At 26.9% G+C, this 27,421-nt stretch overlaps 6 protein-coding genes across 6 annotated transcripts; 4 read left to right on the forward strand and 2 right to left on the reverse strand.

Annotated features, from left to right (window-relative positions):
• Positions 1–156: 156 nt before the first annotated feature.
• Positions 157–4,851, reverse strand: DICPUDRAFT_4386 (uncharacterized protein; the record flags this gene model as incomplete). The annotated part of the gene is made up of 2 exons (XM_003282877.1): positions 157–2,178; positions 2,365–4,851. Coding segments are annotated over 2 exons (4,509 nt in total), but the record flags the coding sequence as incomplete, so codon positions are not given.
• Positions 4,852–7,179: 2,328 nt separating this feature from the next.
• DICPUDRAFT_73872 (uncharacterized protein) lies at positions 7,180–11,955 on the forward strand (the record flags this gene model as incomplete). The annotated part of the gene is made up of 2 exons (XM_003282822.1): positions 7,180–7,187; positions 7,308–11,955. 2 exons carry the CDS (start codon positions 7,180–7,182, stop codon positions 11,953–11,955), a joined length of 4,656 nt encoding a protein of 1,551 aa, XP_003282870.1.
• A 457-nt stretch (positions 11,956–12,412) lies between these two features.
• Positions 12,413–17,200, forward strand: DICPUDRAFT_73873 (uncharacterized protein; the record flags this gene model as incomplete). The annotated part of the gene is made up of 2 exons (XM_003282823.1): positions 12,413–12,420; positions 12,565–17,200. 2 exons carry the CDS (start codon positions 12,413–12,415, stop codon positions 17,198–17,200), a joined length of 4,644 nt encoding a protein of 1,547 aa, XP_003282871.1.
• A 469-nt stretch (positions 17,201–17,669) lies between these two features.
• DICPUDRAFT_146497 (uncharacterized protein) lies at positions 17,670–22,418 on the forward strand (the record flags this gene model as incomplete). Its single annotated transcript, XM_003282824.1, has 3 exons — positions 17,670–17,677; positions 17,803–18,791; positions 18,955–22,418. 3 exons carry the CDS (start codon positions 17,670–17,672, stop codon positions 22,416–22,418), a joined length of 4,461 nt encoding a protein of 1,486 aa, XP_003282872.1.
• A 201-nt stretch (positions 22,419–22,619) lies between these two features.
• On the forward strand, positions 22,620–24,283 carry DICPUDRAFT_73875 (uncharacterized protein; the record flags this gene model as incomplete). Its single annotated transcript, XM_003282825.1, has 2 exons — positions 22,620–23,076; positions 23,148–24,283. The coding sequence occupies 2 exons, from the start codon at positions 22,620–22,622 to the stop codon at positions 24,281–24,283; spliced, it is 1,593 nt and encodes a 530-aa protein (XP_003282873.1).
• Positions 24,284–24,352: 69 nt separating this feature from the next.
• On the reverse strand, positions 24,353–27,298 carry DICPUDRAFT_73876 (uncharacterized protein; the record flags this gene model as incomplete). Its single annotated transcript, XM_003282878.1, has 1 exon — positions 24,353–27,298. The coding sequence occupies one exon, from the start codon at positions 27,296–27,298 to the stop codon at positions 24,353–24,355; it is 2,946 nt and encodes a 981-aa protein (XP_003282926.1).
• Between the last annotated feature and the right edge of the window lie 123 nt (positions 27,299–27,421).

The raw sequence follows: 27,421 nt of genomic DNA on the forward strand, positions 1-27,421 counted from the left end.
TTACTATTTACTAAAATAAAGGGGGTGTTTTATATACTATTTATTTATTTATGTACAAGATTAATTATTATTTTATTATTACTAATTTTAAATAAATTTAATTTATCATTTTGATAATGTTGCTAAATTTGGAGCACTAATAGAAGATACTGAAGGAGTTGTTGTGGTGGTTGTGGTGGTTGTAGTACTGGTAGTAGTTGATAATGAGGAAGAGGAGGATTGAGTGCTTAATGATCTTGGAGAGAATCTACCTATTGCTTGTTCTTCATATAAAGTTAAAAGTTTACCAATCTTTTTAATTTTTGAAACCAAAATATTAATTTCTTGAAGGGTATTGGATGTGTCTATAAGCTTTTCAATGTCCACAATTTTTTCAGATAATAAAAGTACTTGTTGTTGTCTTTTACTTGTTAAATTTGGTGATGAAGAAGCAGATGATGAAAGTGATGAGAGAACTGGGGATGAGGATTTTGGTGAAGATTTGTTTGTTAATATACCACCGTTGCTGCTACTATTAGAATAATCCTCTAAACCAAACTCTTGAAGAATATTAACTAAAAGGTTTTCTTCATTTAAGGTAACTGGTTGGGATTTAGTTGTTATTGATACATTAAAATATTGAAGTGATTGTTTTAATATTTGTTTAAGTGGTGTTACATAATCATAGGTTGATTTTAATTGTTCAATCTCTTTATTAATTTCGGAGTGGGTATCTGAAAGCAATTCACTGATATCGTTCGATTGAGCAAATGAAGCTATTTCCATAAAATCTAAAAACTTGTTCATTTCTTTTTCGATTGTGAATGTGATAGCAAAGAACTCTTGAAGTGGTGCTGTAAATTGGGAAGTTAAAATATTTGGTGGGAGACAATGGATTTGAGTGTTACTGAATAAATGAGTTGAAGCTTTGGTGAGGGTTGGTTTGCTGCCACTATTGCTAGTACCGCTGCTACCGTTATCTGCTGTATTGGTTGAGCTGTTGTTTGCTGATCCACTGCTGCCGCTACCACTAGCACTGCTACCCTTGTGCCAATCATTAAATGAAAGTTGTTTGGTTGATTTCTTTAGGATATCCAAAGTTCTCTTTATAAACTCTAAATCGATACACTCTGAGACAGTCTTAACGGTTTCGTTTAGAATTGAATGAATCATTTTAGTTGACTTGTTTGATGATTGTTTAAGTTGTTGAATTAATGTGTTTGCTGACGAATCCTTTTTGCTGCTGATTGAACTACGATTACCATGTGTAAGTGATCTTGATTTTCTACGAAGTACTTTTTCTTTTTCGGCTTGCTTCTTTTCGACCTCTTTTTCGATTGTAAGTTTTTCATCGAGATCATTAATGAATCTAGTTTTATAGATGATTGGATTCCAACTTTCGCTTCTATAAAGACAAATAAATGATGGCTTCTCTAAGAGTTCTAATAATTCGGTTCTTTTACCACTGGTTAGGAATTGGAATATCCACTTTAACATTTCAGAACGGCTCTTACCAAAATCGGTACCATAGTGTGAGAATACTTTTGGTAAAGAGATTTCCTTTTTCTTTATACAAATATCGATTTTTGAACTGCAAAATTCTTCGCCACATCTATGAAGATCCTCGACAATGGTTTCTGGTGAAAAAATTCTCATACATGGAATTGTGATATTGACAGCAAACAAGGCGAAATGAATTCTTGGATCCAATGTAGTAATAACAAAAGCTCTTCTTTTATCGCCACCTCTAATTTGACGTACTCTAGTTAACGAATTCTTTGGATTTGAACGGAGAATACCATGTTGAATGTCATTTAATGAATAATAGGCACCACTGACATTATAACGATAGGTAAAGTATTGCTTTCTTCTAACTTCAGAGTTTGGTGGTCCTATTAAAAAGTGAAGGTGTACCATCATTAAATTGAATATATTTATAAATACAGCTGTTAAATAATCTGGTTGCATTGATTCAAAATAAACTGATTGTAATTCATTACATTCACGTGAAAATGTTGCAAATTCTGGTGTTTGTTGAATAACTGTCCAATTTACTGGTTGACCATTCATCTTTAATGATTGGGTATCTGTTAATTTATTTGCTTTTAATAAATTTGAAATATTTCTTAATAAAGTACTAACAACTGTATGTGCTGGTCTTGATTTATCACTCCATTGAAATTCTTCATTTAAAATTTTCTATATAAAAAGAAAATAAAAAAAATAAAAAAAAAACAATTATTTATAAATTATTGATATTATTATTATTACATTATTATGATTATTATGATAATTAAAAAATATTTATAAAGAATGATAAAGTTTTATTATTAGTATTGGAAATAAAATTAATAATAAATTATAAAATAAAAATTTTATATTTACAATTTCTTCTTCTGGTGATTGATTTGAGGATGATGGTGATGAAGATGGAGCAGTATTTGATGATGATGAAGATGGATTTGATTTTTGAAGGGCATTTAATGCTGGGGTAATAACATTTTGTTTTGCTATTTTTAAATTCTTAGTGATACCTGCCCATTTTGGTTCCTTATCGGTAGTAGTTGTAGCTCTTTTCTTTTGCTGTGTTTGTTGTTCGCCCTTATTGCTGCCACTTGAACTATTTGAACCATTTGAATTTGATCTTGCTCTATTTAAAATTGTAGCTAAAGAAGAATTTGAAATTACAGCTCTCTTTGAAGCTTCAACAGCCTCCATAACCTTTTCAGGTTTTGGTTTATCGGATTGGCTTATACCAGTATTGGTTTCCAAAGCTTTAAATAGTTTTTCTTGATTTTTGTCGATAAATTGTTGAAGGTAAACAATACCTTCATGGAAAGATTCCTCGCTTACGTACATACCATCGATGGTTTGATCTTCGGTGGGTCTTGATGCACATTTCAAAAAGTAATCATCGAGTGTTGGTAAATTATTTTGAATGAAATCATTGATAGTCTCCATATATGGTTGATTGAATAATACTTGATTTGAAAGATTTTGAAGGCATTTGGCAACTAAAATTAAAGAACGTCTTTCTGTGATACCAACACGACCTGGACTAATAATACCTTGACCCTCTGGGGAAACACAAGCAGGACAAAACAATCTTAAAAATAAGAATCCACCAACTGCAGATTTCCAATGAGCTGGGAATTTTCTTGAGACGATCTTTTTAAAGTAGTAACAGATTTCAATGATTGATTTAGGACATGAATCGATGGATTGAATAATACGATCAAAGAATTTTTGTGATACGATTTTGAGGTTTTTAATATTTAACTCTATATCCTCGCCTGGTGATAATTTAACTGGGTCAACTTCTAATGATAATGGTGAGTTACAAAGGTCGACCACCAATGGTGTTAAAACCTGTTGAAGATATTGTTGAGCTGATTTTAAACCATAAGCTACTACCATTTTCATTGCAACACTATTACTACGGAACAAAGTACCGGGGTCGTGACATTGGGAAACTTCTTTCTTTATAAACGATTTGAGTAAATGTAATAACTTGTGGTGGGTGTGAAAAACATCAACTAGAGATTTTGCCAAAGTTTGAGATGCGGTAATATCGATAGAGTCGCAAATTGAATGTACTAATGCCAATTTTGATTGAACTACTAAATCTAGTAAATCCTTATGATATGCTTTAATACGTGCAAGATTGTGTATGTTGGATGGTTCATAGGAGATTTGTAATTGAATATCTGGTTCATCATTTGACATTGTTGACTCTGTTTCACTTGCGTTGCTTTGTAATCCTGCAAATGATGTATAGGAATTGGATTGTACCATGCCGCCAGTAGTATTTGTTGTACCTGCGATATTGTTATTGGATCCGCTTGATGTTAATCCACTATTATTACTACTTAATAAATTTAATTTGTACCATCTTAAACTTGGTTCTATACGAATTGGTGTCTCTGGATCTTCATTGTTATTAGTTGCTAATGTTGGCGACGATATGGATAATGATGCCGATATTGGTACGGTAGAAAAACGATTATTACTATTGTATCCAATAAAAGTTGGTGATCCTGATAACATTGCCTCTGATGGTGATGATGATGCTGATAAAAACATTGAATTTGGTGAACCTCCTAACATTGGTGAACTCTGATGGGATGATATATTATTTTGACTTGAATTTATATTAATTGGTAATGTTATTTGTTGTTTAGTTTCTTGTTCATTATTATTATTATTATTGTTATTTGTATTGGTGCTTCCTGTTGATTCGTTATTATTTTGTTCTGATGAGTTTTCTAATGATCTTGGTGAGGCTTGTAGGTTTGATAATGATTCAGTTGATTTTTGTTGTTGTAAAACAGGAGGCGAATTGTTACCAGAGGTAGAGTTGGCTGATGATAAGGATGGTGATGGTGGTGGATTTAATAACGAATTAAATGATGATCTTCTATTTAATGTTAATGATGAATATTGTAATGATACATTAACCTTTGCCAATGATATTTCATTATTATGGTTTTGTATTGATGCAGGAGTAGTGGTAGTGGTGGTGTTTGCTGATTCATTATTTTCAGAGGATTGTTGTTGTTGCAATGATTGTAAATGTTGTTGTTGTATTAATAGTTGTTGTTGTAAGTGTTGTTGTTGGCTTGGTCTGTTATTATATTTCTTTTTAAAAGTCAATGTGAATTTTGTGGTGGGTTGTGGTAAATTGAAAATAAATGTATTTTTTTGAATACCTGAACTTGACTTGGGTCTTCTTAAAACTATATCGAATGGTTGAAATTCTGTTGTACCGCCATCAATGACTAGATCACATACTAAAGCACCATCTGTACCACAAAGCAATTTAGTATTTCTAATACCAGCAACTTTAATAAATAAAATTTGGGGGTACTCCATAATTTTTTTATTTTATTTTATTTTATTATTATTTTATTTTATTTTTAGTATTTTATTATATATAGTAATTCTTTTTATAATTTATTATTATTATTATTATTATTATTATTTACTATATGTATATTAATTTATTTTTTAAATACTAATTATAATTTTGATGATACACACACTTTGTGTGTATTAAATTTTATTAAACTATATATTTGAGTTTGTGCGTATTTGTTTTTTATATATTTTGTCTAAATTTAGTAATTAGAGTGGTTGCTTTAAAAATGTGAATATAAAATAAATAAATAAAAAATAAAATATATATGTTAATAGGGTGATTTCTTTTTTTTTTTAAAAAAAATAATAATGAATAACTATTTAAAAATAATAATAATAATATTTTTATTTTTATTTTTATTTTAAATTATTTTTATTTTTAATTTAAAAATAAAATAAATAAAAATAAAAATAAAAATAGCAACACACACATATACACACACACACAGAAAATATGATTTGATTATGATTATGATTATGTTTTGATTATGTATATATCTTACTTTTTTTTTTTTTTTTTTTAATTTTATTTATTTATTTAATTTAATTATATATATCTTGGAAAAAAAATTTTAAAAAAAAAAGTATTTTCTTATCAACACGTAATACACAAAATGTATTATTTTTAGTGTTTATTTAAATAATGATATATCAAAAAAAAAAAAAAAAAAAAAAAGGATACAAATAAAATTATTGTTATTTATGAAAAAAAAAAAAAAATCAAAAAAAAAAAAAAAAAAATATTTATTTAAAAGTTTTACCATTTTTTTTTTTGCCAAAATTTTAATTTTTTTTTTATTTGTTTTTTTTATTTTTTTATTTCCTTTTTTTTTTTTTTTTTTTTTTTTTGGGGGGGGTTAAAAAAAAAAAAATTATTTTTAAAAAAAAAAAATTTTAAAAATAAAACTACTAATGCGTTTCTCTCTTTTTTTTTGATGATAAAAAAAGCCCACCATTCATTATCATAAAATTTGTTATGTTTATTTTTAAAAAAGGTTTAATGCTTTCAAATAAATTAGTTTACATATTACAAAAGATTTGTGCAAATATTATTTTTTTTTTCGAATTTTTTCATTTTACTTTTTTTTTATTTTCTATTATTGTAAAATGATCATAAACAAAACAACATCCATTTATTTTCAAATGATTTCCTTTTTTTTTTTTTTTTTTTTTTTTTTTTTTTTAAATTTATTTTATTTTATTTTATTTTGTTATTTGAAATTTAAAACAACAAATTAAATATTGGTAAAATTATAAACTTATTCATTTTTACTATTTTTTTTAAATCTAATAATAATTTTTTAAATCAACATCAATATCTTAATTTTTTGTATAAATAAATTTTTATTGGGGTGTGGTTTTTTTTTTATTTTATTTTTTTTTTTTCTACATTGAGCACTTTTTTCTCCTTTTTTTCTATTACTAGTTATAATAAGTAGTATAAGAAATCTGTGTTTGCTAATGTGGTAAAAATTTCATCATATATTTTAATTTATTTTTATTTTTATTTTTTTTAATATATTTTATTAATTAATTTATTTTATTTATTTATTATATTACCGAAAATAATCAATTCACTTAAATATATTTTTTGTTTTACTTTTTTTTTTCTTTTTGTATGTGCTCATTTTCCTTTTCCTTTTTTACAAATTTATTTTATTATTCAATTAATAAAAACAATACAAAAGATGAATTTATTTTTGATACTACATTACATATCTTTATTTAGATTACATCATTTTTATTATTAAAAGATTCATTGTAGGTATAAATATTTAAATTTATTATATTTTATTAATTTTATTTGTAGTTAAAATAACTTGTTGTAATGATTTCATATCAAACTCGTATTAATTGTTTTTTACTTTCCATTTTTATGTGTGTAATATAAAAAATATTTTATTTTATCTTCGAAGCATCATTATATGATATTAAAAATTTTTTATTTTTTTAAAATTATATAATTATTTATCAAATAAATAAATAAAAATAAAAAGAAGGAATAAATTGAGGTTTAATATTTATTTATTATAGTTTTGACCAATTTCATCAATTGGCACCAAGAAAATATTTAAATGGGTTAAATAAAAAGGTTTTAGGTTTGTTTTTATTTAAGTTTTTGATGAATCAATATTTTTGTCCTTTAAATTTGCTTTTCAGGAATATCAGATATTTTCATCAATTTTATTTAAATTTTTTTAATTTTTTTTTGGTTTCATCATTTTTTTTGTTATTTTTTTATCATATTGATAACTGTATCATATTAAATAAATAGTAAATAAAATGAATTTGTAAGTGTAGTAATCATTGGAAATAATAATAGTATTAATTAAGAATTTTAATTGTATACTAATTTCTTTTTTTATTTATTTTTTATTAAATTTTTTTATTTTTTTATTTTTTTAATTTAGAGATGGAGAATCAGATCCAAACAAATTATCTAATTACATTCAATCTTATTCTAAATATTCATTTTATCTTACCATTAAATTAGATTTATTAAAATATATTCAACAAAAAAAAAATAATGATGATTTGAAAAATTTTATTGACGAGAAAGTCATCGAACCAAATAGATTATTATCAACAGATATAAATGATAGAGTCACTTTTTTTGACAGTCCCTCACCAAATCATAATTTATTGCTGCCAATCCAAACTAGAATCAAATTATTGGAATCGTATAAAAACAAATACGATGAAAACCAAGAAGAGGGAGATACTTATCTAAAGAAGTGTTTTGAAGATTTAATTAAAGGTTATCAAGAGTCTATTAGATTCTATGTAGATGAAGCCATAAAATTAAGAAGCAGCGAAAAGAGAATGAACTTATATGATAGCAATGTCTATTTACTAAGTGAGGACCTGGAGTATAGAGAGGTTGCTTTGGACACGGCATATCAAATAGCATGCTATGATAAGCAAGAGTATGACTATGTTAGAAAAAATTTAAGAGGTCTTAGTATCAGTAGCCAACTAGGAGGTGTTTATTTTAAAGTGGATAATGGTTCTAGACTACTATCGCCGGCAAAAGAAGACGCTGTCTTTAGATTTTACAGTTTACTCTATGGTTTGGACCAACAATTGATATCACCAACTCAATTATTAATATTAAGTAAAATACCTATTTTACCATCAATTTTATCAGTGTCTCCAGAAAGAAAGTTAATGGCTAAAATTAAAAAGGAAAATGGTTTCAAATCTTCAAGAGATGTCTTTATCTTAGATCCAGAGTTGAAAGTTAGAGTGGATGCGGCCATGTTATTAGAAAGAACACTACCGATCCAAGGTAGTTTGTTTAAAGAGGGACAAACTTTTGAAGATTTTCTAGAGGGTATTGAGGCAAATCAAGCATCAGAATCATTACTGGGTACAATTAATGAGTATAGTTTCAGTAGTCATGTATTGGCAAGTTTGTTACTATTACCAACTGATTATAAACCGGAAAATTTAATTATTGACAATAAAATGAATATTATTGGAATCGACAATGATTGTTGTTTAGAGTCTGATGAAATTACAATAGTTAATGGAACTACATTTGTAAATGTTAAAAATATTCTTTATTTCATAGACCCATTGATGAACAAACAAGTTAACGAGCTATCAAGATCCCAGTTTACAAATCAACATCCTACACTTTTAATACTGGAATGGCTTTCACAATTACTTGAAAAAGAAAATGTTTATAACCAACTAGTAGAGAAATCGCTATCAACAATCTACCCACATGCACCAAAAGCAAATACATGTAATTTAATTAAAGAGAGCTTAAATTTACCTTTAAAGTTTCCAGTTGGATTCATTGACTCATTGGAAGAAAGATTTATAAAAATTCAAAAGATACTGATCGAGAAGCCAGAGACCACACATCAAGAACTTTTTAAACAAATTCACAGGTTTGCATCAGTTTATTATGATGCAGTATCAAAGATTTATAATAATCCATTAGATAGAATTGCATCTATAAAAAACAACAATAAAGATGAGAATCTCAAAGCTTACTTTTCAGAAAACTCTTCAAAATATCAATCATTTCAAACAGAAATGCTTCAAAATAAATTTCTTCCAACAACACCCACAATAACCATAAGAGAATCAATAGTTAACATTGTCAATAATTTAAAAGTAACAGATTTAATTTCACTAAAAGAAGAGGTTCTTTTTCAAATTATCAAATTGATTATTAAATTAATAAAAGAATCAAAAATTATATTTCAATTTAACAACTTATGGAGTGTATACTGTCAAGAATTATTAATAATGTTAATGAGAAATAATGCTAAAGAAGAAGTTATTCAAGATTTTTTAGTTTGTTTTGGTATTAATGCTAGCCAACTCAATAAAGATGAACATAGTAACCCAAAGTCATTGATTCATCAAATTATTTCAAAAATACAAACTGCTTCTTCAAAAATCAAATATATTCGAATGTTTGTATCAATGGGTCTTAATATAGATGTTACGGAATATAGTTTATCACCTTTAGATTTGGTTCTTTGTTCTGATAATAAATCTGAATACATAGAACTATTCATAGAATTGGTAAAGCTGGGTGCTGGTAAAACTTTAAATGAAAATAAAATATCTGAATTTTGTTTTTCATTAACAGAAAATGAACAAAAAGACCTTTTCGAGACTGTGAAATCTATCACAAATATAAATCCAAAAGTGGAGTGGTTGTTGGCACTTAATCATCTTTTTCCATTGGCTCCCATCGGTGCTAAAATAGACTCAGTCATTAGTGAAGGCCATGTATTTGCAACATCAACAAGGGGTACAAGAATTATAAGAGAAAAGCACTGGGGAGCAATATTTGATTTAAATAACAATCCGATAAGAATTAATAAGTATGGTAAAAGAACTGTGTCTTTTATTGAAGACCGTGGTTTTAAAATTTTTTTAAAATTTGAACCTCAATTTCCTGGTACAGAGCTAGCAGTTTCATTACTTGGTCAACAGTTGTTCGGAAATTACTCAACATATTCAGAATTAGCAGTCATTAATGGATTCGTCGTTTTATTGGTTCAGGCAGCTAAAGGGGAACCATTATATGAATTTGTAGAGAAAAATAATGGCATGTCGAGATTAAATTTATTAAACAAATCAAATATATCAAAACAATTGATAATGGAAATGTTGATTAATAATGGAGATGGTAACTTAGGAAACTATATTATTGAGGAAAAACAATGTGGTCATAGACAAAGCGAAGAGAATTCATATGAATATTTCATTGTCCCTATTGATAGCGATCAATCATTTATGCCACCAGTCACAAAAGAGATTAATGGATCATTTTTTGATAAAAAGAAACTATCTCTACAAGTAGATACCTGTCTATTCCTTTTAGATCAAATGAATGACAACGTTCATAAAGATGTTGTATTGTTCTTAAAAGATAGAGACTTTGCCACTGAATTAAAAAATTGGTTGGACTCACTAAGTTCGATGCATTATACATGGATTGGATTCTTTAAAAAGCTTAAAAACGAAAGTATCTTAGGGTCACAGTCAATTAATGATTCAACTATTGGTGTATTATTTGTACCAGGTCAAATCAAACATTTATATTCAAAAATGGTTAGGTTGCAAAATTTAATTAAAAAAGATATTACTCATATGGCATTATTAGAGTCATTAGAACCGCTAGTTGGAAAAAGATATAAATCGATTACTGCCCAATTGAAAACAATATCTTTTTTATATAGATGCAAACATTTTAAGAATACAAAAGATGAAAGTTTATTAACATCATCAGTCTATCTATCAGATATTGTATTGGAATCAAGAGATATACCAAATGTATCAATGATTCAGAATCAAATTAATTCAGGTATATATGGACCAAAACAAGCGATAGAAGAATTAAAAGAAATAAAAAGAGAACACCATATTATAGAGCAAATTATTAAAGATTTAAGTGATGTAGAAAATCCAAACACTGAACGAATAGATAACTCCATTAAATTAGAGTCCCTAGACAATAGCATCACCGATGTTTTATTAGAAAAAGTATTAAAGCAATCTAATCTAGAGAAACTAACACCGAGTCAGCAAAAATATTTATTCAAATTGATAGCAAAAAAAGAACCAATAAATATTTATATTAGAAGGACCAAAACATTAATATCATCCATACTACTAACATTCAACTTTAATAGTGTTGTAGTATTGGATTTATCACACTCGTATCAATTAACTTCAATCACCAATGGTATCATAATAAGTAGTCCAATCGAAATGCCCTGTTTAAAGAAAATTAAAATGGATCATTGTAATAAACTTTGTTACCTAAAATTAAAAGCAAATTGTTTAGAAGAACTAAGTGCCTCTTATTGCATATTCAAAGTATTCGAACTGGATGCCCCAGATATAACTTACATCAATTTATCAAATGGCTCCATTCAAAATACAGAAATTTTATTAAATGGTCTCAAAAAATTCGAAAATTTAGAATTGTTAAATATTAGGGAAAACAATTTTCAAGGTTTAGATCCTTCAGCGTATGTCACTGCAAAAAAAATATTATACTTGGATATAAAAGATGATGTAGAATATATACCACAGATACTATCATTTGGCTACTACGGCACAAATGCAGAATTAATTGGGCGAATTCTGTGCAAAAGTTCTCCAATAACTAATAGGCCATTTGTAGGAATCACTCTATCAAATATGGAGCTAGGTTATAATAATTCATGTAATATATATTTTATTACAGAGCTTTATGGTTATGGAAGGGAAAAAATGATTTTCTTCCACAAATATTATAAATTCTTGGCAACTATAATGTTTTTTGATCCATCAAATGCAAGTTTTTTCAATGTTGTTACAAATCACTATAAGTCGGCAAGGGGCATATTCGGTGATGAAACAAAGTATATTTTATTTGGTGCAACAATAGAATATAAAGAAGACTGCCAAGAGGTTTTAGACTTTCATAAAGACAATCCAAACATAAAATTAATATATTCAATAGGTGTGGATACAGTCGACAAAGAATTTAATTTAAAAAAAAAATTGCAGGATTATATTTTTAAAATAAACAATAAATAAAAAATTTTAATATCTTTTTAAATCAAAATAATTATTATTTCTTTTTTGGTAATTATTTTTTTTTTTTTTATATTTATTTTTATTTTTTTAAAATTATATAAAATTATTTATCAAATAAATAAAAAAAATAAAAAGAAGGAATAAATTGAGGATTTAGTATTTATTTATTATAATTTTGACCAATTTCATCAATTGGCACCGAGAAAATATTTTATTTGGTTTAATAAAAGGTTTTAAGTTTTTATTTTAAGTTTTTGATGAAATATTTTTTGTCTGTTAAATTTGGTTTTAATTTTCTCCCCTTTTTTTTCGTTGCTTTTTAGGATTAAGATTTTTTTTAACAATTTTATTTTAATTTTTTTATTTTAAATAAAATTTTTTTTTGATTTCATCATTTTTTTTTTAATTATTTTTTTATCACAATAATAACTGTATCATATTAAATAAAATAAATAAAATGAATTTGTAAGTATAGTAATTATTTGTAATAATAATAGTATTAATTAAGAATTTTAATAGTAATTATACACTAATTTTTATTTAAATAATTTAAATAAAATTTTTTTATTAAATTTTTTTATTTTTTATTTTTTTAATTTTTTAATTTAGAGATGGAGAATCAGATCCAAACAAATTATCTAATTACATTCAATCTTATTCTAAATATTCATTTTATCTTACCATTAAATTAGATTTATTAAAATATATTCAACAAAAAAAAAATAATGATGATTTGAAAAAATTTATTGACGAGAAAGTCATCGAACCAAATAGATTATTATCAACAGATATAAATAATAGAGTCACTTTTTTTGACAGTCCCTCACCAAATCATAATTTATTGCTGCCAATCCAAACAAGAATCAAATTATTGGAATCGTATAAAGACAAATACGATGAAAAATATAAAGAGGAAGATACTTATCTAAAGAAGCGTTTTGAAGATTTAATTAAAGGTTATCAAGAGTCAATTAGATTCTATGTAGACGAGGCTATAAAATTAAGAAACAGCGAAAAGAGAATGAACTTATACGATAGCAATGTCTATTTGCTAAGTGAGGACCTGGAGTATAGAGAGGTTGCTTTGGACACTGCATATCAAATAGCATGCTATGATAAGCAAGAGTACGACTATGTTAGAAAGAATTTAAGAGGTCTTAGTATCAGTAGCCAACTAGGAGGTGTTTATTTTAAAGTAGATAATGATTCCAGACTACTATCGCCGGCAAAAGAAGACGCTGTCTTTAGATTTTACAGTTTACTCTATGGTTTGGACCAACAATTGATATCACCAACTCAATTATTAATATTAAGTAAAATACCTATTTTACCATCAATTTTATCAGAGTCTCCAGAAAGAAAGTTAATGGCTAAAATTAAAAAGGAAAATGGTTTCAAATCTTCAAGAGATGTCTTTATCTTGGACCCAGAGTTGAAAGTTAAAGTAGATGCGGCCATGTTGTTTGAAAGAACATTACCAATTCAAGGTAGTTTGTTTAAAGAGGGACAAACTTTCGAAAAATTTCTAGAGGGTATTGAGGCAAATCAAGCATCAGAATCATTACTGGGTACAATTAATGAGTATAGTTTCAGTAGTCATGTATTGGCAAGTTTGTTACTATTACCAACTGATTATAAACCGGAAAATTTAATTATTGACAATAAAATGAATATTATTGGAATCGACAATGATTGTTGTTTAGAGTCTGATGAAATTACAATAGTTAATGGAACTACATTTGTAAATGTTAAAAATATTCTTTATTTCATAGACCCATTGATGAACAAACAAGTTAACGAGCTTTCAAGATCCCAGTTTATAAATCAACACCCTACACTTTTAATACTGGAATGGCTTTCGCAATTACTTGAAAAAGAAAATGTTTATAACCAACTAGTAGAGAAATCGCTATCAACAATCTACCCACATACACCAAAAGCAAATACATGTAATTTAATTAAAGAGAGCTTAAATTTACCTTTAAAGTTTCCAGTTGGATTCATTGACTCATTGAAAGAAAGATTTATAAAAATTCAAAAGATACTGATCGAGAAGCCAGAGACCACACATCAAGAACTTTTTAAACAAATTCACAGATTTGCATCAGTTTATTATGATGCAGTATCAAAGATTTATAATAATCCATTAGATAGAATTGCATCTATAAAAAACAACAATAAAGATGAGAATCTCAAAGCATACTTTTCAGAAAACTCTTCAAAATATCAATCATTTCAAACAGAAATGCTTCAAAATAAATTCCTTCCAACAACACCCACAATAACCATAAAAGAATCAATAGTTAACATTGTCAATAATTTAAAGGTAGCAGATTTAATTTCACTAAAAGAAGAGGTTTTTTTTCAAATTATCAAATTGGTTATTAAATTAATAAAAGAATCAAAAATTATATTTCAATTTAAAAACTTATGGAATGTATGCTGTCAAGAATTATTAATAATGTTAATGAGAAATAATGCTAAAGAAGAAGTTATTCAAGATTTTTTAGTTTGTTTTGGTATTAATGCTAGCCAACTCAATAAAGATGAACATGGTAAACCAAAGTCATTGATTCATCAAATTATTTCAAGAATACAAACTGCTTCTTCAAAAATTAAATATATTCGAATGTTTGTATCAATGGGACTTAATATAGATGTTACTGAAAATAGTTTATCACCTTTAGATTTGGTTCTTTGTTCTGATAATAAATCTGAATACATAGAACTATTCATAGAATTGGTAAAGCTGGGTGCTGGTAAAACTTTAAATGAAAATAAAATATCTAAATTTTATTTTTCATTAACAGAAAACGAACAAAAAGACCTTTTCAAGACTATGAAATCTATCACAAATATAAATCCAAAAGTGGGGTGGTTGTTGGCACTTAATCATCTTTTTCCATTGGCTCCCATCGGTGCCAATATAGACTCAGTCATTAGTGAAGGCCATGTATTTGCAACATCAACAAGGGGTACAAGAATTATAAGAGAAAAGCACTGGGGAACAATATTTGATTTAAATAACAATCCGATAAGAATTAATAAGTATGGTAAAAGAACTGTGCCTTTTATTGAAGACCGTGGCTTTAAAATTTATTTAAAATTTGAACCTCAATTTCCTGGTACAGAGCTAGCAGTTTCATTACTTGGTCAACAGTTGTTCGGAAATTACTCAACATATTCAGAATTAGCAGTCATTAATGGATTCGTCGTTTTATTGGTTCAGGCAGCTAAAGGGGAGCCATTATATGAATTTGTAGAGAAAAATAATGGCATGTCGAGATTAAATTTATTAAACAAATCAAATATATCAAAACAATTGATAATGGAAATGTTGATTAATAATGGAGATGGTAACTTAGGAAACTATATTATTGAGGAAAAACAATGTGGCCATAGACAAAGCGAAGAGAATTCATATGAATATTTCATTGTCCCTATTGATAGCGATCAATCATTTATGCCACCAGTCACAAAAGAGATTAATGGATCATTTTTTGATAAAAAGAAACTATCTCTACAAGTAGATACCTGTCTATTCCTTTTAGATCAAATGAATGACAACGTTCATAAAGATGTTGTGTTGTGCTTAAGAGATAGAGACTTTGCCACTGAATTAAAAAATTGGTTGGACTCACTAAGTTCGATGCATTATACATGGATTGGATTCTTTAAAAAGCTTAAAATCGAAGGTATCTTAGGATCACAGTCAATTATTGGTGTATTGTTTGTACCAGGTCAAATCAAACATTTATTTTCAAAAATGGTTAGGTTGCAAAATTTAATTAAAAAAGATATTACTCATATGGCATTATTAGAGTCATTAGAACCGCTAGTTGGAAAAAGATATAAACCAATTACCCAATTGAAAACAATATCTTTTTTATATAGATGCAAACATTTTAAGAATACAAAAGATGAAAGTTTATTAACATCATCTTCCTATTTATCAGATCTTGTATTGGAGTCAAGAGATATACCAAATGTATCAACGTTTAAGAATCAAATTAATTCAGGTAGATATGGACCAAAACAAGCGATAGAAGAATTAAATGAAATAAAAAGAGAACACCATAGTATAGAGCAAATTATTAAAGATTTAAGTGATGTAGAAAATCCAAACACTGAACGAATAGATAATTCCATTAAATTAGAGTCCCTAGACAATAGCATCACCGATGTTTTATTAGAGAAAGTATTAAAGCAATCCAATCTAGAGAAACTAACACCAAGTCAGCAAAAGCATTTATTCAAATTGATAGCAAAAAAAGAACCAATAAATATTTATATTAGAAGGACCAAAACATTAATATCATCCATACTACTAACATTCAACTTTAATAGTGTTGTAGTATTGGATTTATCATACTCGTATCAATTAACTTCAATCGCCAATGGTATCATAATAAGTAGTCCAATCGAAATGCCCTGTTTAAAGAAAATAAAAATGGATCATTGTAATAAACTTTACTACCTAAAATTAAAAGCAACTTGTTTAGAAGAACTAAGTGCCTCTTATTGCATATTCAAAATATTCGAACTAGATGCCCCAGATATAACTTATATGAATTTATCAAATGGCTCCATTCAAAATATAGAAATTTTAATTAATGGTCTCAAAAAATTTGAAAATTTAGAATTGTTAAATATTAGGGAAAACAATTTTCAAGGTTTAGATCCTTCAGCGTATGTCACTGCAAAAAAAATACTATACTTGGATATAAAAGAAGATGATGTAGAAAATATACCACAGATACTATCATTTGGTTACTATGGCACAAATGCAGAATTAATTGGGCGAATTCTGTGCAAAAGTTCTCCAATAACTAATAGTCCAGTTATAGGCTTTACACTAGCACATATGGAACTAGGTTATAAAAATTCATGTAATATATATTTTATTACAGAGCTTTATGGTTATGGAAGGGAAAAAATGATTTCCTTCCACAAATATTATAAATTCTTGGCAACTATAATGTTTTTTGATCCATCAAATGCAAATTTTTTCAATATTGTTACAAATCACTATAAGTCGGCAAGGGACATATTCGGAGATGAAACAAAGTATATTTTATTTGGTGCAACAATAGAACATAAAGAAGACTGCCAAGAGGTTTTAGATTTTCATAAAGACAATCCAAACATAAAATTAATATATTCAATAGGTGTGGATACAGCCGACAAAGAATTTAATTTAAAAAAAGAATTACAAGATTATATTTTTAAAATAAACTATAAATAAAAAAAATTTTAATATCTTATTAATAAAAATAATTATTATTTCTTTTTTGGTAATTATTTATTTTTACTTTTATTTTTATTTTTATTTTATTTTTTTTTAAAATTATATATAATTATTATTTCAAATAAATATATATTAAAAGAAGGAATAAATTTAGGATTTAATATTTATTTATTATAATTTTGACCAATTTCATAAATTGGCATTAAGAAAATATTTATATGGGTTAAAAAAAGGTTAAGTTTTTTTTTATTTTAAGTTTTGATGAAAAATATTTTTTTGTCTTTTATATTTGGTATCAATTATCTCCCTTTTTTTTCGTTACTTTCTAGGATTAAGATATTTTTTTTTAATAATTTTATTTTAATTTTTTTATTTTAAAATTTTTTTTTGGTTTGACTATTTTTTTTATTATTTTTTTTTTATATCACATTAATAACTGTATCATATTAAATAAAAAGTAAATAAAATGAATTTGTAAGTGCAGTAATCATTGGAAATAATAATAGTATTAATTAAGAATTTTAATAGTTATTGTACTGATTTCTTTTTTATTTTTATTTAAATTTTTTTTTTTTTTATATTTTAATTTTTTAATTTAGAGATGGAGAATCAGATCCAAACAAATTATCTAATTACATTCAATCTTATTCTAAATATTCATTTTATCTTACCATTAAATTAGATTTATTAAAATATATTCAACAAAAAAAAAATAATGATGATTTGAAAAAATTTATTGACGAGAAAGTCATCGAACCAAATAGATTATTATCAACAGATATAAATGATAGAGTCACTTTTTTTGACAGTCCCTCACCAAATCATAATTTATTGCTGCCAATCCAAACTAGAATCAAATTATTGGAATTGTATAAAGACAAATACGATGAAAAACATATTTATCTAAAGAAGCGTATTGAAGATTTAATTAAAGGTTATCAAGAGTCAATTAGATTCTATGTAGACGAGGCTATAAAATTAAGAAACAGCGAAAAGAGAATGAACTTATACGATAGCAATGTCTATTTGCTAAGTGAGGACCTGGAGTATAGAGAGGTTGCTTTGGACACGGCATATCAAATAGCATGCTATGATAAGCAAGAGTACGACTATGTTAGAAAGAATTTAAGAGGTCTTAGTATCAGTAGCCAACTAGGAGGTGTTTATTTTAAAGTAGATAGTGGTTCTAGACTACTATCGCCGGCAAAAGAAGACGCTGTCTTTAGATTTTACAGTTTACTCTATGGTTTGGACCAACAATTGATATCACCAACTCAATTATTAATATTAAGTAAATTACCTATTTTACCATCAATTTTATCAGAGTCTCCAGAAAGAAAGTTAATGGCTAAAATTAAAAAGGAAAATGGTTTCAAATCTTCAAGAGATGTCTTTCTCTTTGATCCAGAGTTGAAAGTTAGAGTGGATGCGGCCATGTTATTAGAAAGAACATTACCAATTCAAGGTAGTTTGTTTAAAGAGGGACAAACTTTCGAAAAATTTCTAAAGGGTATTGAGGCAAATCAAGCATCAGAATCATTACTGGGTACAATTAATGAGTATAGTTTCAGTAGTCATGTATTGGCAAGTTTGTTACTATTACCAACTGATTATAAACCGGAAAATTTAATTATTGACAATAAAATGAATATTATTGGGAATCGACAATGATTGTTGTTTAGAGTCTGATGAAATTACAATAGTTAATGGAACTACATTTGTAAATGTTAAAAATATTCTTTATTTCATAGACCCATTGATGAACAAACAAGTTAACGAGCTTTCAAGATCCCAGTTTATAAATCAACACCCTACACTTTTAATACTGGAATGGCTTTCGCAATTACTTGAAAAAGAAAATGTTTATAACCAACTAGTAGAGAAATCGCTGTCAACAATCTACCCACATACACCAAAAGCAAATACATGTAATTTAATTAAAGAGAGCTTAAATTTACCTTTAAAGTTTCCAGTTGGATTCATTGACTCATTGAAAGAAAGATTTATAAAAATTCAAAAGATACTGATCGAGAAGCCAGAGACCACACATCAAGAACTTTTTAAACAAATTCACAGATTTGCATCAGTTTATTATGATGCGGTATCAAAGATTTATAATAATCCATTAGATAGAATTGCATCTATAAAAAACAACAATAAAGATGAGAATCTCAAAGCTTACTTTTCAGAAAACTCTTCATTTCAAACAGAAATTCTTCAAAATAAATTCCTTTCAACAACATCCACAATAACCATAAGAGAATCAATAGTTAACATTGTCAATAATTTAAAAGTAACAGATTTAATTTCACTAAAAGAAGAGGTTTTTTTTCAAATTATCAAATTGATTATTAAATTAATAAAAGAATCAAAAATTATATTTCAATTTAAAAACTTATGGAATGTATACTGTCAAGAATTATTAATAATGTTAATGAGAAATAATGCTAAAGAAGATGTTATTCATGATTTTTTAGGTTGTTTTAGTATTAATGATAGCCAACTCAATAAAGATGAACATGGTAAACCAAAGTCATTGATTCATCAAATTATTTCAAGAATACAAACTGCTTCTTCAAAAATTAAATATATTCGAATGTTTGTATCACTGGGTTTAGATATAAATGTTACGGAATATAGTTTATCACCTTTAGATTTGGCTCTTTGTTCTGATAATAAATCTGAATACATAGAACTATTCATAGAATTGGTAAAGCTGGGTGCTGGTAAAACTTTAAATGAAAATACAATATCTGAATTTTATTTTTCATTAACAGAAAACGAACAAAAATACCTTTTCAAGACTATGAAATCTATCACAAATATAAACCCAAAAGTGGAGTGGTTGTTGGCACTTAATCATCTTTTTCCATTGGCTCCCATCGGTGCCAATATAGACTCAGTCATTAGTGAAGGCCATGTATTTGAAACATCAACAAGGGGTACAAGAATTATAAGAGAAAAGCACTGGGGAACAATATTTGATTTAAATAACAATCCGATAAGAATGAATAAGTATGGTAAAAGAACTGTGCCTTTTATTGAAGACCGTGGCTTTAAAATTTATTTAAAATTTGAACCTCAATTTCCTGGTACAGAGCTAGCAGTTTCATTACTTGGTCAACAGTTGTTCGGAAATTACTCAACATATTCAGAATTAGCAGTCATTAATGGATTCATCGTTTTATTGGTTCAAGCAGCTAAGGGGGGATCATTACATGAATTTGTGGAGAAAAATAATGGCATGTCGAGATTAAATTTATTAAACAAATCAAATATATCAAAACAATTGATAATGGAAATGTTGATTAATAATGGAGATGGTAACTTAGGAAACTATATTATTGAGGAAAAACAATGTGGTCATAGACAAAGCGAGGAGAATTCATGTGAATATTTCATTGTCCCTATTGATAGCGATCAATCATTTATGCCACCAGTCACAAAAGAGATTAATGGATCATTTTTTGATAAAAAGAAACTATCTCTACAAGTAGATACCTGTCTATTCCTTTTAGATCAAATGAATGACAACATTCATAAAGATGTTGTATTGTGCTTAAGAGATAGAGACTTTGCCACTGAATTAAAAAATTGGTTGGACTCACTAAGTTCGATGCATTATACATGGATTGGATTCTTTAAAAAGCTTAAAAACAAAGGTATCTTAGGGTCACAGTCAATTAATGATTCAACTATTGGTGTATTATTTGTACCAGGTCAAATCAAACATTTATATTCAAAAATGGTTAGGTTGCAAAATTTAATTAAAAAAGATATTACTCATATGGCATTATTAGAGTCATTAGAACCGCTAGTTGGAAAAAGATATAAATCAATTATTGCCCAATCGAAAACAATGTCTTTTTTATATAGATATCAACATTTTAAGAATACAAAAGATGCAAGTTTATTAACATCATCTGCCTATCTATCAGATCTTGCATTGGAATCAAGAGATATACCAAATGTATCAATGATTCAGAATCAGATTAATTCAGGTAGTTATGGACCAAAACAAGCGATAGAAGAATTAAATGAAATAAAAAGAGAACACCATAGTATAGAGCAAATTATTAAAGATTTAAGTGATGTAGAAAACTCGAACACTGAACGAATAGATAACTCCATTAAATTAGAGTCCCTAAACAATAATAGCATCACTGATGTTTTATTAGAGAAAGTATTAAAGCAATCCAATCTAGAGAAACTAACACAGGACCAAGAAAAAAATTTATTCAAATTGATAGCAAAAAAAGAACTAATAAATATTTATATTAGAGGGACCAAAACATTAACATCATCCACACTAAAATTCAACTTTAATAGTGTTGTAGTATTGGATTTATCATACTCGTATCAATTAACTTCAATCGCCAATGGTATCATAATAAGTAGTCCAATCGAAATGCCCTGTTTAAAGAAAATAAAAATGGATCATTGTAATAAACTTGATTACCTAAAATTAAAAGCAAATTGTTTAAAAGAACTAAGTGCCTCTTTTTGCATATTCAAAGTATTCGAACTAGATGCCCCAGATATAACTTATATGAATTTATCAAATGGCTCCATTCAAAATATAGAAATTTTATTAAATGGTCTCAAAAAATTCCATAATTTAGAATTGTTAAATATTAGCAAAAACAATTTTCAAGGTTTAGATCCTTCGGCTTATGTCACCGCGAAAAAGTTAATATACTTGGATATAAAAGATAATGTTGAAAATAAACTACAAATACTCTCATTTGGACACTACGGCACAAATTCAGAATTAATTGGGCGAATTCTGTGCAAAAGTTCTCCAATAACTAAACCAGTTTTATGTTACACAGAAGGAAATATGGAACTAGATTATAATGATTCATGTAATATATATTTTATTACAGAAGTTGAATATTATGGAAGGGGCAAAATGGATTTATTCCACAAATATTATAAATTCTTTGTAACTATAATGTTTTTTGATCCATCAAATGCAAATTTTTTCAATATTGTTACAACTCACTATAAGTCGGCAAGGGGCATATTCGGAGATGAAACAAAGTATATTTTATTTGGTGCAACAAAAGAATATAAAGAGGACTGCCAAGAGGTTTTAGACTTTCATAAAGACAATCCAAACATAAAATTAATATATTCAATAGGTGTGGATACAGCCGACAAAGAATTTAATTTAAAAAAACAACTACAGGATTATATTAAATTTTTAAAATAAACTATAAATAAAAAAAATTTTAATATCTTTTTAAATCAAAATAATTATTATTTCTTTTTGGTAAATTATTTAATTTTTATTTTTTTTAATTTTATTTTTACTTTTTTTTTTTACCCCATTTTTCAAAAATAAAATTATTTTATTCACATTATTTATTTTAAATTTTTTTTTTTATACTTTATTGATTCATTTTTATAAAAAATGAAAATACTATTACTATTAATATATTTTATAGGTTTGGTTTATTGTAAAAATGTTAAAGACTTACTGAATCAATATTCAGAATTTAAATTAGAAGCTAATATAGATCATTTAAATGAAGATGATAAAAAGATGCTCAACTATTTATTTAAAGTATCAGATATAATGGATGATATATTTTGGCTGGAATCCATTGGGGAAAAAAGTGATTTTTTAAAATCGATAAAAAGCAAAGATGAAAAAGAGTATGCAAAAATTAACTATGGTCCATGGGATAAATTTACTGAAAAACCTTTTATTAATGGCTATGGTAAAAAACCCAAGGGTGCAAAATTTTATCCAGATGATATTACAGAAAAAGAGTTTGATCAATTGAAAAATAAAGAAAAGGATAGTTGGTATACCCTTTTAAAAAGAAATAAGCATGGTCAATTATACACAAAATGGTATCATGAAGGTAATATTTATTTAAAATTTTAAAAAAACTATTATATCATTAATTTTTTATATTTAATATAAAATTTATAGAGTTTGCTGATCAAATAAAAAAAGCTGCATCACTTTTAGAAAGTGCATCTAAATATTCAACAAATCAAAGTTTTAAAAACTACCTAAAATTAAGAGCCAAGGCACTTCGTACTGATGAGTACTATGAGAGTGATATTGCATGGATGGATCTAACTAACAATACAATTGATTTTATTGTTGGTCCAATTGAAAGTTATGCTGATGGATTCAAAGGAATAAAAGCTGCTCACAGTGCCCAAATATTAATAAAAGATTTAGACTGGAGTAAAAGAATAGAAAAGTACAATGGAATGCTACCCCAGCTTCAAGAGAATTTACCAGTAAGCAGCTTATACAAACAAGATCAAACCTCAAAGGGCGATATGTATGTGTATTATTTGGTTTATTGTAGAGGTGATTACAATTGGGGTTCAAAAAACATTGCTATCAACTTACCAAATGATCCAAATGTGCAAAAAGTAAAAGGAACCAGAAAGCTTCAATTAAAGAATGCAATGCAAGCTAAATATGAAAGAATTCTAATACCAATGGCCAATATTCTAGTTGATGAATCACAACTTAAACATGTTGTATTTGACGACGGTTTCTTTCAAAATACTATGTTCCATGAAGTTGCCCATGGTTTTGGTGTTAAATTTGTTGTTACCAATAGTAGCATCTCTGTAAGGAAAGCATTAGAAGAAACCTATAGTTCATTAGAAGAAGCCAAAGCTGATATTACTGGTATTTTCTTTATTCAGTATCTTGTAAATAAAGGTGAATTAAAATTAGACATTATGGATTGCTATACATCTTATTTGGCTGGTGTTCTTCGTTCCATCCGTTTTGGTGAATCCACTGCACATGGATTAGCAAATATGATTAGTTATAACTTTATTACTGAAATGGGTGGTTTCAATAAAACAGAATTAGGAAAATATAGAGTTGATAAAGACAAAATGGAAAAAGCAGTTTCTGAATTGGTAAAAAGAATTATAACTATTCAAGGTGATGGAAATAAAAAAGTTGCTCAAAAATTTATAGAAAAGTATGGTTATATTAAAGATGAATTAAAAGAACATTTAGACACTATCTCAAAAGCCGGTATACCAAAAGATATTGTATTTGATCAAGATAAAAAAAATATTGGTATTTAAAAAAATAAATAAATAAATATAAAACAAAAAAACCAAAATTATCCATTTAATTTACATTTTTATTTTATTTTACATACTAATATTATTATTGTAGTTATTACTATTTTTTTCTTTTAATATTTCCATCTTTATATTAAAAGTATTGTTTAATAATAACTCTATATTGAAATTGTTTGGAATAGGTTCGAATATTATTTTTGATAATGCATAGCTATCAATACTTTTATCATACTCTATAGCTGCATTTGATCCCAAAAATAATTTTAACTGATCCATTAATGTAAATCTATTAATTTTTTCACTTGCATACGCCAACATTAATAAATTAAAATGGTTTTGAATTTTGGTCTGTTGGGTTGGTGTTAGGTTGTTTAAATCAATTTCTTGTGATTGAAGTTGGTATTGTTGCTGTTGTTCGATTTGCGCTAGTTTTTGTAAAATTTGAAATCTTTGTTGATTTAGTTCTTGTTGTTTATTAAAGAGAGAGTTATATGTTATTTGATCCCGTTGATTATAATTTTGCATAGATGCCTCTATTCCATTTTGAGAGTTTATTAATGCCTGTAATTGAGAGGTTAGAATTCGTTTTTGTTGTTCAATGGTTAAATTATTAGCTTGATCTGAGAATGAATGTGGTATATGTAGTTGTGCTTGATGTTTTATTTGTGGTTGTGATTGCTGTAATTGCTGTGGTTGTTGTGGTTGTTGCTGTTGCTGTGGTTGTTGTGGTTGTAGCTGAGCTTGATGTTCTATTTGTATTTGTAGTTGTTGTGATTGTGGCTGTTGAACATTTTTCTCTAAATCTTGTTGTATTTGATTTTTCTTTAGTTTTTGAATTGCTTCATTTAAATATTGAAACGTTTCAAAATGACGATTAAATTTTAAAGTTAATTTTTGTGATAGGTTTGAAATTTTAAAAACTTGATGAATTTTATATTCAATATTTAAAAGTTCATCTAATGTGAATGTTTCTGGTTGGTTCTTTTTAATAAAAATACAAGCTGGTAGTTTGCTTCTTCTTGAGGTGCTTGAAAATGACAAGTAATCAAAGTAATAAGATCCTAGACGACCTTCTATAAACTTTTTTTTAGTGTTATCTGGTGTATAGCAGTTATATTCTACTCGAGATTTATCTGCTAGAAAACTATTTAAGTTTTTACAAGTTTCACAATTACGTTCGCAGTGGATAGGATCTAAAGAATAACCTTTAATTAATACTAGTTTCGGTCTAATGTATCTAATTATAGTCAAGTCATATAATTCTGATAAACTGTTAATATTAACCAATTCTTCATCTATTTGCTGTAAACGTTTTCGGTGTTGTTGCTCTTGTTGGTCACCTCGATTACCCGTATCGCTAATTATATTGCTTAATATTTCCAACATAAATTCAAATACTATTTCAGATTTAACTTTTTTGTCTAAAATGGCATTGAATAATATTTTCTGTACATTTCTAGTGTCACCCTGTGTTTGTGTTATTTGATACCAAAGCTTAATTAATTCAATGCACGATGACTCTGCAGTGATTCTTGATGGTATTATGTTTCTATTCTTTGCAATATCACTCAATATCCTATGTTCATATTTATCTTTAATTTCTTTATTTAGATACTCTCCATAATATTTTACAAGCTCACCAATCTCTTGAAGATCGCTTCTTGATAGCCTTGGGTCTGATAAAAGATTACTGATAGCTGGCTGAAAACTATACATAACAAATTCTTGATAATGATCAAATAAAATTGGGAAAACCGGTTTTATTTCAATTAAATTGGAATGAAGTTTACCCTCTATAATTCTTGGTGTTAAAAATGTTGAGTGTGATTTTATAAAATCGTGAATCGCTTGTATATTGGGTGTACTATTTGGTTTATATTTAACTAAAGATTCAAACTCTTGTTTGATCTTTTTCTCTTCAGGAGTATCTGTTAGAATAATTGGAGTTGATACTTTTTCTAAAACCAGATATTTTTCTTTTTGTGCCTTATTTTGGACAGAATTGTTGTCAGAGAGTGAATTTTCCACTTTAAACAACGCTTCGTTTCCCATGGATGATTGTTCAAAAAATTGATAACCCTCCTCTAAAGAAACGTTTGTTGGTTCTGTTTTTCTTTGTAGTATTGGAGCAGATAAACCATCATAACCATTTAAATAATTATTATTTAATATTTGTGCACTATCAAACTCTAAATGTTGAACTGGTGTTATTTCATTAGAGTCTGCAAGTAAATCTATTTGCTTTATCTCATTATTCATTTGATGAATATCTAACTTTGATGAATGTGCTCTTTGTTCGGATTCATAAAATGGTTGTAAAGTTCTTTTACCTGTCTTGAATAAATTGAATATTAGACATACTCTATAACCACTTGTAATAGGTTTAAATTCAAAGTTACAGTATTGGAGGAATGCTGAATAGTTTATTTCATCTGGTAATGTCTCTAAATTTAATAATAAGGGCCTGTAGTCACCATATTTGATTTCTAATTCACCTCCTTTGTGTTCACTGGGCAATACTAAACAGATTGTACCAACTAAATTTTGATTTATTTGTTGTGGTATTTCGACTTTGCCACTTTCGCTGCTACATATTAAAAGCCTACTTAGATTTAATTGAAACTTTTCTTCATCTTGAAAACCCAGTCCATTTTTACACTTTTCTTTAATATTCTCTATAATTTTCAACCACCTTGGATCATTGCTAGTGTTATTTAATCTACTACCCAATTTGACCATCTCTGCCGATATTAAGCATACTTTACTTGCATCTCCATATAATTCAACCACACTTTTTAACTGTTCTTGACAAAATGGAAATTTGAATACTATTTCATTACCTCTAACTCGGTCTTCTATTCCTAATTCAAAGTTTGCTTTTAATTTACCCTGAAAATGATAATTTGATTTAGACTCTTGGTATTCTTCTATAAAGTTCTCTAAAAACAATATTGATTCATTGAAACCAACACTGTCATAACCATTAAATATTTCATTGTTGTTTGTTACCCCCATATTTATTATTTTAATATTAATATAATCATATTATAACTTGGAACTTTATGATTATTTAAAAAAAATAATATTAAAATAAAAAAAACTATTTATAAATTTTATAATAAATATAAAATAAAAAAT

Source organism: Dictyostelium purpureum (genome assembly GCF_000190715.1).
Source record: "Dictyostelium purpureum unplaced genomic scaffold DICPUscaffold_1, whole genome shotgun sequence".
NCBI classification, from domain to species: Eukaryota; Evosea; class Eumycetozoa; order Dictyosteliales; family Dictyosteliaceae; genus Dictyostelium; species Dictyostelium purpureum.